The sequence below is a fragment of the Ambystoma mexicanum genome, chromosome 9 (genome assembly GCF_040938575.1).
Source record: "Ambystoma mexicanum isolate Mex_15411 chromosome 9, UKY_AmexF1_1, whole genome shotgun sequence".
Taxonomy (NCBI): domain Eukaryota; kingdom Metazoa; phylum Chordata; class Amphibia; order Caudata; family Ambystomatidae; genus Ambystoma; species Ambystoma mexicanum.
In genome coordinates this window covers 1,512,071,997-1,512,084,125 of record NC_090931.1, presented here as the reverse complement: position 1 = coordinate 1,512,084,125, position 12,129 = coordinate 1,512,071,997, and the positions used below count along the sequence as shown (strand labels likewise).

At 48.1% G+C, this 12,129-nt stretch overlaps 1 protein-coding gene across 1 annotated transcript in view; it reads left to right on the top strand.

Moving 5' to 3' along the window:
- Window positions 1-12,129, top strand: part of LOC138487549 (uncharacterized) — a 395,452-nt gene that overhangs the window by 281,062 nt on the left and 102,261 nt on the right. Inside the window, exons 14-15 of the mRNA XM_069614031.1 lie at window positions 1,190-1,225; window positions 7,072-7,181. Of these exons, the coding sequence (XP_069470132.1) occupies window positions 1,190-1,225; window positions 7,072-7,181 (146 nt within the window). The remainder of the gene's footprint in view (window positions 1-1,189; window positions 1,226-7,071; window positions 7,182-12,129) is intronic.

Genomic DNA, 12,129 nt, shown 5'->3' with positions numbered 1-12,129 from the left:
TGATCTGCCCCAGAAATGGCCAAAATCTTCCTCAAAGAGATTTTCCATCTTCCTATATCCATTACCACAGATGGAGGATCTCAATACACCTCTCACTTTTGGGATACTCTTTGTAAGATACTTACCATCAATAGAGTTCTGTCCTCCTGGTACCATCCACAAACTAATAGACAAACTGAGAGATTAAACCACACTATTGTCATGATGCCTACCCCCGGACATTCAGACCAAGTCCATCAGTCCAGAGAGCAGGCATCTAGACACCTATTGAAAACCCAGCCACCCTGGCTAGGGGCTATCTGGGTTCAGTGCTGACGCCATAGGCGCCAGGCTCATATGAAGAAACTTACCTCATGCAGTCCAAGCTGCAAAGAATCCAAGCCAACGTGAGGCCTGGAAGGAAATACTTTTTTTCAGGGACTATTATTTACTCGGGTGTGGTCTTGGGGAGCTTCTTGCCTGGGACTACTTTGGAGGCTATTTAAACCACACCCGATGAGCAGCACACGCTTTGCGTTATTCTGCATCCTGCAGTGTAACTGTAACGCTCACCTGATTCCCACGGAGGTGCGGGTCTTGGCAGGAAGCTGTCTGTGACTCGAAAAGTGATGTGCAGGACTCGCTTGGCTTCTGGGGTCGAACCTCTTCGCACTGTGTGTCGGACTCGAAGAGTGAGGTTTCTGCAGGTGAAAGAATATGGGGGTTAATGGTCTGGATTGTTGAATGTCCCTCTCTCTCTCTCTTCCCAGCTTTTTGTAGAGCCCCCAGGTCAACGTGCTCACCTTATATAGGTGAATGCTGGGCTCTCCGTCTGCGTCTTGTGCAGGGTGCCGTTGCCAGTTCCTTCACTGGTGAAACATAGGCCTCTTGACTTCAGAGGATGGTTTCCGTCGTTAACTGCCCGAGCGGTGAGTTTCTGGACACCTTTTGTCTTTATAGTCTTTAAATGCGTGGCACGTTAATATTGAAGACTCTGTATAACGCTTTTCCCTTATGTATTGCAGGGCTCTTGAGATGGAAGATGAAGGGAAGCGCCTGGAAGTTCGTAAGTATGGTAAGCGCTCTAACTGTCTCTTTCCTTGAGCTTAGTTCGTGTTACAGAGACGCCGGAATATTCGCAGACGTTTTATTGCGTCGAGCGTGATGGGTAAGTAAATACCTGCTTAATGTCTTTTCTTTTGTCTTGCAGATGTTGGTTTGCCGCGCCGGAGTCCGCGGAATGCCAGTAAGTTCTTAGTGATACTTTGTCTTCACAGGTGGCGATGCGGAACGAAGAAATCCGGAATTCACAGCGTGCCGGTAAGTATGGCAATGCTTTTGTCTTTGCAGGAGAAGATGCGGCGTGAAGAAGCGGCCGCAGCCGATGGATCAGGTAAGTAAGCACTGCGTGTAAAGTTTGCCTTGCTAACCTGTTTTTTCTGTTCTTTGCAGGTGCTGATGTTGTCTGGATACAGAAATGGTAAGTAGGATTCTTTCAGGTTCAGGATCGGAAGAACAAAGGCTGGAGCAGACTCGGTGAGCGTTCTGCTGCAGATTCAGAATAACGCGAAGCACGCTTCATCTATCGGGTGTGGTTTAAATAGCCTTGGAGTGATGAGGCGTCTTCTTCCACGGCCCCGCCTAGGTAAGAAAAGAGTTCCAGTTTCCAGAAGAGTTCCAGTGCTGTATCCAGGGAGTGGAGCTGCCCCACCCAGGTAAGAAAGTAGTTCCTGTTCACAGATGGCTTCTAAGTGGCTGGTAAGTAAGCAGCATGGTCTGCTGCTGGTAAGTCCACCCAAGCATCTTCACACCTATTATTAGCCCGGCGCTTCCAGTGCCGGGACCGATGGTTTTGATGAGCCTGGTGCCACCGGCGCCAGGACAAGGTCCAAAAGGTCCCAGTGGGGACCGGCTGGTGCCTAGGATTAGGGTTAGGGGCCTGCTTCCAAGGACGTTGGGCTGGTCCTGGCTCCTTGGAAGCAGTGATCATGACAGTACCCCCCTCAAGGCCCCTCCTAAGCGTGTCTTCTCCGGGGGTTTTGGCTTGTCGGGGTGATTCAGGTGAAATTTCTTGACCAGACGAGGTGCGTGGACATATTCTGAAGGTTCCCAAGACCTTTCCTGGGGGCCGTAACCTTTCCAATCAACCAGATAATTCAACTTAGATTTGGAGATTTTGGAATCTAGGATGTTCTTTACTTCAAATTCAAGTTCTCCATCTACTAAAACCGGTTCTGGGAGTTCAGTCAATCGGGTTTCTGGTTGTACTGGTTTTAATAAGGAGACATGGAATACTGGGTGTATCTTCATATGCGTAGGTAATTCCAATTTGACAGCCACCGGATTAATTATGGCAGATATGCGATAGGGTCCAAGGTATCTCGGGATGAAGGTGCGGGGCCCCTTTAGAGGCAGGTGCTTAGTGGATAGCCAGACCTGATCTCCTACAGCGTAGTGAGGAGCCTCTTAACGGTGTCGATCTGCTCCTCTTTTGAATTGAGCTTTAGCTCTTTGCAGATGGGCAGAGGCTTCCTTAAAAGCACGGGTGATCTCCGAGTGCAAGTGATCCACAGCAGGTGCTTCGAATTCTTGGGGAGGATCCAGGTTAGAGGTTCTAGGATGGTGTCCGTATAATAGGAAGAAGGGAGTCTTCCCTGTTCCAGAATGAATCGAATTATTGTAAGCGTATTCAGCGATCCAAAGAATATCCTTCCAGGGGTTTTCAGTTTGTTGGAGCATGCAACGTAGATATTGCTCTAGAGTTTGATTTGTCCTCTCGGTTTGTCCGTCAGTTTGGGGATGGTGACTAGTTGAAAGTCTTACATCAATTTGGGCTAGACGACAGCAACTGCGCCAGAAGTGTGAGATGAATTGACTTACCCTATCGGAGACTAAAACCGACGGAAAACCGTGTAGCCGAACAATGTTTTCTAAGAATTCTCGGGCCAATACTGAGGCTGAAGGTAGACCCTTCAGGGGAATGAAGTGAGCCATCTTGGATAATAAATCCACGATTACCAAAATGGTTGTATACCCCGAGCATGGAGGTAAGTCCGTGATGAAATCCATGGACAGGGTATGCCATGGACAGGGAGGGATGTCTAGTGGCTGTAATAGGCCGGCTGGTTTCTCCTTCTGACTTTTATTCTGGGCACACACACCGCAGGAGATTACAAAGTCCCTAATATCCTTTTTTCATGAGGGCCACCAGAAATGTCTTTTAATCTTTTCCATGGTTTTGGTAATGCCAGGGTGACCCTCCATTAGTGAGTCGTGATAACAGGAGATTACTTGTTTTCGTATTTTTTCACAGGGTAAGTGCAACCGTCCTCGGAAATATGGTAGGTCTTGATCCACTGAGAATTCTTTTCCCTTTAATTGCCAATCTTGCAAATCGCCCGGAGTTAGGAGTGCTTTAACCGTGGTCTTGATGTCTTCAAAAGATTGAGCGCTGACCAAACCCAAAATTCTTTGTTCTGGGATTATGGGTATTGGTTCTGGATTGGTCAAATGTTCATCTACTCCCATCCGGGAAAGGGCAGCTGCTTTTCCGTTCTTACTGCCTGGTCGATAAGTAATTATAAAGTCAAATTCTGCTAGAAACAGAGCCCAGCGAAGCTGTCTGGAAGACTGAGCTTTGGCTGTCTTTAGATATTGTAGATTGCAGTGATCAGTCATTACGGTGACTTTGTGTGTGGCTCCTAGAAGATAATGCCGCCAGGCCTTGAAGGCCGATCTGATGGCCAAAAGTTCCTTGTCTGTAATTGAATAGTTAATCTCGGGAGGCGAAAACTTGCGGGACCAAAAGGCAACAGGATGTAGTTGGTGTGTGACTGGATCTCTTTGTGATAAAACCACCCCCATGTCAAGACTAGAAGCATCCGTTTCCACGATGTAGGGGAGTTCTGGGCGAGGATGTTTGAAAACAGGTGCAGAAATGAATTTAGCTTTTAAGTCCTGAAAAGCTTGTTCTGCTTCAGAAGACCACTCAAAACGTTTGTTCTTTTTCAACAGAGCGGTGATGGGCTGGACTATCCGAGAAAATTCAGGAATGAATCTGCGGTAAAAGTTAGCGAAGCCTAACATACTTTGAACTCCTTTTACAGAGGTTGGTGATGGCCACTTGATGATTGCATCAACTTTCTTTGAATCCATATGGACTCCGTTAGGTGACAATATGAATCCCAGGAACTCGACTTCCGTTACGTTGAAAATGCATTTCTCAAGCTTAGCAAAAAGATTATGTTGACGCAATCTCTCGAGAACCTTTTTAACGTGTCTCTGATGTTCCTCTTCAGATGATGAATAGACGAGGATGTCATCAATGTAGACAACAACACACACGTCTATGAGTTCTCTAAGGACATCGTTCATAAAATATTGGAAAGCAGCAGGAGCATTACACAGTCCAAAGGGCATCACTTGATATTCGAATAGCCCGTACTTGGTGCGGAAGGCCGTTTTCCATTCATCGCCCTCTTTTATCCGTACCAAGTGGTAGGCTCCTCTGAGATCCAACTTTGTGTATATACATGCGTCTTTGACTTGGTCCAGGAGTTCAGGGATCAAAGGTAACGGGTATCTGTTTTTAACGGAGATCTGATTCAGGGCGCGGTAATCTATGCAAGTCCTAAGGTCTCCTTCCTTTTTCGGAACGAAGAACAAAGCCGATGACGCTGGAGATTTTGAAGGACGGATAAACCCGTTAGTTAGGTATTGGTCCAGATATTGTCTGAGGTGAAGATTCTCTGGCTCGGTGAGGGCATAAATCCTGCTGCAAGGAGGAGTTGTTCCGGGTATCAGATCTATTTGACAGTCGTAAAACCTATGAGGAGGCAGGGTGTTAGCTTGATCCTTCCGGAAGACGTCTTGGAATTCCTGGTATTCGGGAGGTAATTTGGGAACCTCCTCAGAAGAGATTGCCGCCAGTGAAACATCAGGCCGAGGATAACAAGTGGTAAAATACTCTGGAAACTGAACCGTCTTTGCTCGCCAAGCGATCTGAGGATTGTGCTTCTCTAACCAAGGGATTCCCAGAATGATCTGGAACTGAGGGTCCTTGATTACATCGAACACGATTCTCTCCCGGTGTCCATCTTGACTCACTAGCGTCACTTCTTGGGTGGCGTGCGTTACTGGTCCGGAGGCTATCTCCGTGCCATCCACAGTAGTGATGACGTCTTTAACTGCCTTAGGGACAAGGGGTAGATTCATCCTTGATACCATTTCACGGTCCACATATTTACCGATTGCTCCGCTGTCAATGTAAGCTTCAATTGCATGCAAACGATCCGGACTTTCAGGACTAATGAGGACCATGGGTATCACGAAATGCGAGGTCACGGGACAGATCTTAACGCTCGGCAAGAGGACCTCTACTCTTGTCGGGCGAGGTCGTTTCCCTGCTCAGAATTAGTGGTACAGGTATCCGCGGCTCCTACAGCCTTCTTAGCTGGTTTCACTGGGCAGTCCCGAAGAAAGTGTCCTGAGTTTCCACAATAGAGGCATAATTGCAGCTGCCTTCTTCTTTCCCGCTCTTTCTGGGTTAAAGGTCCTTTCATGCCCCCTATTTGCATGGGTTCCACAGTGTCAGCTCCCTTATTCGAGGTCTGTGGTTTAGAAAACACTCGGGTGTCAAATCTGGAACGATCTGCCTTCCTGTTCTGTAGTCTGTGGTCCAATTGGACAACTAAGTCAATATAGTCAGAACATTCTTGTGGAGGATTCACAACTTGCGCTAACACATCCTTGAGCTCTCCACGCATGCCTCTGTAGAAAAGCGTTATTCTCTTATCCTCGGGCCATTGTGTTTCCACTATGAGTCTATTGAAGGAGGCTATATGAGTCAAGAGGTCTTGATTCCCCTGTCGTAATGAAAGAAGTTCATTGTCCAAGGCCTGCCCTTGTGCATGTCTTGCGAACAGTTTCTCCATGCTGGACTGGAAGGCCTGAAAATCATGTAAAACCGGATCATCCTGGGTGACTAAAGGGATCGACCAATCTGCGGCGCTGCCACTGAGATAAGAAAGCACGAAAGCCACCTTGGTCTGGTCTGTTGGGAATGCAGCTGGTCGACATAAGAAGTGTAGGCGACACTGGTTGATGAACACTGCAAATTTCTTTGGATCACCTGAAAAGCGTTCGGGCGGAGCCAAGGGAACATTACCGGGCAGATTGATTTGCACTGGATTTGAAGATGATGCAGAAGGATAACTTCCTCCTGGAACGGGCAAAGGTGTCTGTCCTGCCTGTGTTTGTAACAACTGCCTAGCAAGGTCCTCTGTTCGCTCCTTGGAAATTATCAGTTCCCTTCTTAGAGAGTTCGTTTCCTGACGAGCTGCATGTACTTCTGCTCTTAATTCCCCGAGCAACTGGGCTACTTGATCAGTGTCTGAGGTTTCCATTGCGCCTGGGTAGGAGTTTTGTGGTTGGCTTCGCGTTCTGTAACGCTCACCTGATTCCCACGGAGGCGCGGGTCTTGGCAGGAAGCTGTCTGTGACTCGAAAAGTGATGTGCAGGACTCGCTTGGCTTCTGGGGTCGAACCTCTTCGCACTGTGTGTCGGACTCGAAGAGTGAGGTTTCTGCAGGTGAAAGAATATGGGGGTTAATGGTCTGGATTGTTGAATGTCCCTCTCTCTCTCTCTTCCCAGCTTTTTGTAGAGCCCCCAGGTCAACGTGCTCACCTTATATAGGTGAATGCTGGGCTCTCCATCTGCGTCTTGTGCAGGGTGCCGTTGCCAGTTCCTTCACTGGTGAAACATAGGCCTCTTGACTTCAGAGGATGGTTTCCGTCATTAACTGCACGAGCGGTGAGTTTCTGGACACCTTTTGTCTTTATAGTCTTTAAATGCGTGGCACGTTAATATTGAAGACTCTGTATAACGCTTTTCCCTTATGTATTGCAGGGCTCTTGAGATGGAAGATGAAGGGAAGCTCCTGGAAGTTCGTAAGTATGGCAAGCGCTCTAACTGTCTCTTTCCTTGCAGCTTAGTTCGTGTTAAAGAGACGCCGGAATATTCGCAGACGTTTTATTGCGACGAGCGTGATGGGTAAGTAAATACCTGCTTAATGTCTTTTCTTTTGTCTTGCAGATGTTGGTTTGCCGCGCCGGAGTCTGCGGAATGCCAGTAAGTTCTTAGTGATTCTTTGTCTTCACAGGTGGCGATGCGGAACGAAGAAATCCGGAATTCACAGCATGCCGGTAAGTATGGCAATGCTTTTGTCTTTGCAGGAGAAGATGCGGCGTGAAGAAGCGGCCGCAGCCGATGGATCAGGTAAGTAAGCACTGCGTGTAAAGTTCGCCTTGCTAACCTGTTTTTTCTGTTCTTTGCAGGTGCTGATGTTGTCTGGATACAGAAATGGTAAGTAGGATTCTTGCAGGTTCAGGATCGGAAGAAGAAAGGCCGGAGCAGACTCGGTGAGCGTTCTGCTGCAGATGCAGAATAACGCGAAGCACGCTTCATCTATCGGGTGTGGTTTAAATAGCCTTGGAGTGATGAGGCGTCTTCTTCCACGGCCCTCCCTAGGTAAGAAAAGAGTTCCAGTTTCCAGAAGAGTTCCAGTGCTGTATCCAGGGAGTGGAGCTGCCCCACCCAGGTAAGAAAGTAGTTCCTGTTCACAGATGGCTTCTAAGTGGCTGGTAAGTAAGCAGCATGGTCTGCTGCAGGTAAGTCCACCCAAGCATCTTCACACCTATTATGAAGCCGGCACTTCCAGTGCCGGGACCGATGGTTTTGATGAGCCTGGTGCCACCGGCGCCAGGACAAGGTCCAAAAGGTCCCAGTGGGGACCGGCTGGTGCCTAGGATTAGGGTTAGGGGCCTGCTTCCAAGGACGTTGGGCTGGTCCTGGCTCCTTGGAAGCAGTGATCATGACAGTAACGCTCACTGTGCCTGTCAGTCCAGCATCCAGTCTTCTGCCACGCCCGCCTCGAATCCAGAGCTCCTAGAAAGAAGGGAAATAAGAAGAAGGGTTAGAGCAAGAACATTACCTTCATTCTTCATCTGATCCTGGATCCTACGCACATCCGAACAAGGAAAAAGACTTTATTTTGTGCGCGTCGCACCGCCAGCTGCACCACCGCGCTATACTTACCAGTCTTCACAGCACCTCCTTGACCCGGCGCTGCTCCATCATTCATCGCCGAACTCTCGGTACATAAGGGGACGAAGAAAGACAATAAGGTGAGCCGAGAAAACCAACAGAGACAAATTCTATTATCACTATAGACTTACCGTGTTACCGCCGGAGATATTATTCTTCTACACGCCACATCGTCTTACGCTGCACCTGTAACGAGAGAGAAAGCAACAGGTTAAGCACTGGCATTTTTTAACGGACAGTGTTGGGTAACACAGACTCTTACCTAAACGCAATCAGCTGCTACGGGACAACCTCCTCTCGAATCAAGCTGCAAGACAAAGGAAGGAATCAGACAAGAGTGAATAACAGACATTTTGAACTCTTAAGAACCAAATACTTACGGCTCCTCGCCACTTACCTCGGAGTCAATATTCGTCTGGAACTCACCCAATTCCTTCGGACCAGTGAAGTAACTGGTTTTCTACGCGCCCCTGCACTCCACGCAGGATGGAGAGCTCATCATTCAAAACCATGAGATGAGACTGGTGAAAGGGAATATTGGAGGTGATTAGAGGGAAAATGGTGTCTGTGTGCTTGCTCAAACCACGGGTGGCTAATTCCTTTTCTCCGCTTTCAGGAGAATACTCCTACGGGTCAAGCAGACGAAATTGAGCAGGCCAGTCCAGTCAGTCATCTCTGCACTACAATACACGTTGGTGGAGGCCGCAGCTATCCAGCTCCGACTGTCGCCCCAGTGGGAGCCAGGTGAGCTTAACATAACGCGAAGCTTCCCAACAAATTCCCACCCGGGCGTTATGGAGACCTCAGAAACTAACCAACTGGCCCAATTATTAGGGGAATTTAGGGCAGAAGTACATTCCGCCCGCCAAGAAACGAATGCTCTCAGGAGAGAACTGATTGTGTCTAAGGAACACACTGATGATCTTGCTAGGCAACTGCTGCAAAACCAAGCTGGGCAAACACCCTTACCTGGACTCGGGGGGAACCCAACTCCTGCTTCATCAAGCAACCCTGTGCAAATAGTTTTACCTGGAAATATTCCTTTAGCACCATCTGAACGCTTTGCCGGAGACCCAAAAAGGTTCGCCGTATTTATGAACCAGTGCCGCTTGCACTTTTTATGTAGACCTGTAGCCTTTCCGAACGATCAAGCCAAAATAGCCTTTGTACTATCGTATCTCAGTGGCAGCGCAGCTGATTGGTCGATTCCACTAGTCAACCAGGATGATCCTCTTCTTCAGGATTTTCAGGGCTTTCAAATAAGCATGGAAATACTATTCGCCCGACATTTACAAAGACAGGCCTTGGATAACAAACTTTTGTCCCTACGACAGGGTAACCAGGATCTGCTCATCTACATCGCAACCTTTAATAGGTTGGTGGTGGAAACCGGATGGCCTGAGGCAAAACGAATTACGTTATTTCATCGTGGACTCCGAGGAGAACTCAAAGATGTGTTAGCTCAAGTAGTAAATCCACCCCAGGATTGCGCTGAATATATAGACTTGGTAGTCCAGTTAGATCACAGACTTCAGAATAGAAAGGCTGATCAAGCTAAATTTGAGAATCGGGTATTTATTAAACCCAACGTTACCCCCAAGGGAACAGATGCCTCAGAACCCATGCAGATCGGGGCGTTAAGGGACCCTTGACTCAAAAGGAAAAAGAAAAGAGACAACAAATGCAATTGTGTCTGTACTGTGGAACGTCGGGACATTTTCTGCGAGATTGCCCTGTTAAACCACCCAAGAAGGTGGTAGGAGTGGCAGACAAAAGCCATATAGAGCCTGACTCTGGAAACGACCATGCCCGACAAGCGTAGAGGTCCGCTTGCCGAGCTTAAAAAAGGATACTCAGACCTCGCACCTAATTGTGCCAGTGGTCCTTATTGATCCAAGGCAGCCATCACGTATGCACGCAGTGAGAGCATACATTGATAGCGGGGCCATCGGAAACTACATGGACCACGAATTGGCTACAAGGATGAAGCTACCTCTTTGCAAAAAGACCACAACTGATGTCATCACCACTGTTGATGGGACTGAAATTGCCTCTGGGTCAGTAACTCACTCCACTACAGAGGTGAAGCTGTTGGGTCAAGATGGGCATCGAGAACGCATTGTGTTTGACTTAATCAAGGCCCCACAGTTCCAAATAATTGCTGCAAGACAAAGGAAGGAATCGGAAAAGAGTGAATAACAGACATTTTGAACTCTTAAGAACCAAATACTTATGGCTCCTCGCCACTTACCTCGGAGTCAATATTCGTCTAGAACTCACCCAATTCCTTCGGACCAGTGAAGTAACTGGTTAGCTACACGCCCCTGCACTCCACGCGGGATGGAGAGTTCATCATTCAAAACCATAAGGTGAGACTGGTGAAAGGGAATATCGGAGGTGATTAGAGGGAAAACGGTGGGGTTGTGCTCGCTCAATCCACGGGTGGCTAATTCCTTTTCTCCGCTTTCAGGAGAATACTCGTACGGGTCAAGCAGACGAAATTGAGCAGGCCAGTCCAGTCAGTCATCTCTGCACTACAATACACGTTGGTGGAGGCCGCAGCTATCCAGTTCCGACCGTCGCCCCTGTGGGAGCCAGGTGAGCGTAACAACTATGGAGCATTATCTCTGCTGTTATACAACTCACAGTCAAGAGACATGGTTGGATGCGCTACCATTGGCAGAATTTGCTTATAATAATTCTACACATACAGCTACTAAAATGAGTCCCTTCTACTGTCTTCTAGGAATCCATCCTATAACTTTGCCCCTATCCACGGCTACTCCCACAAATATCCCCACCTTGGATTCTCATCTCAAAAGCGTCACTGAAAATCATCAGATGGCTTACCAACAGTTACAGCTTTGAAAAAAAAGGACCACGAAATATGCAGACAATAAATGAAATGACAACCCTACTTGGAAAGAAGGAGACAAGCTCCTCATTACATGGCTTACCGGCACCGTTGTTTCAGGACCGGCACACTACAGCTCTGCGGGCTAGCACCATCCCGCCTGCCAGGGTCAGACCTGCCGGGCGGAACGGCACCCGCTTCCCAGCCACCATACTTGGAATAGCCTGGTTACACCGGGAAGTCAGGCGCCAGTAATGTTTACGGGTCTGGGGGGAATCCGCCGGTAGCACCATGTTCTGGCTTTCCACCAAATTTCTGCCACGATGGATATGTCCCTCCAAACTGTCTCCAAGATATGTTGGCACGTTTCTTAGAACTGCTAAGCTCAACCCTGTGGCTTTTTGTTTACAGTTACCTGTCTCATGGAAGCGTATCCATCCTGTGTTTCACTATTCATTGTTGAAGAATTACATTCCGGATAGATTTTCTCGTCCTGTTACCTTCGATACTCCAACTACTCCTGCAATCACAGAACCGGATGAATACGAAGTGGCATACATATGTGATTCCAGTTACTATCGTGGCTTGCTCCAATACCTGGTTAATTGGAAAGGGTAGTCCATGCAGGAAAGGACTTGGGAACCAGTGGCTCATCGCCACACCCCCGTCCTGATATTCCAATTCCACGGTAGACACCCTTGGAAGCCGGGACCCGGCCAGATAATAGAGCAGATGGATGCCAGCTGTTCCATCACGTTATCCAAAGACTGTGTTCAACAATCTAGTGTTTCCTCCATGATGGCAGCCACGTTTGGCTGTATGTATTCAGACCGGAGTCGGAGCAGCTCGCATTGCAACCCGTATTCTTCCTTGTTGGTTTTCTGCTTAAGACACTGTTAGCTTTTCCTCTGTTGTCCTTTACCCTCCTTCCGATTCCTTTCCTTGTCGCTTTCTGCCCTATTGCTGCTGTGCTGCCTGCCTAACTATTACGACTGCCTTGCAGCCTTCTGAGCCCTCTGTACTCCTATACTTAAGCAGCCTCCTTCTGCTTACTTTATTGTTTGCCTACCTTCTGATCCTTTGGTGCTCCTCTCTCAGCACAGCCCTTCTTCGGACCTCATCTCACCCCTGGAACCAAGATCACATACACCCAGGATCACCTTACCTTCAGTTGGCTGCAATCTTTGAGGATT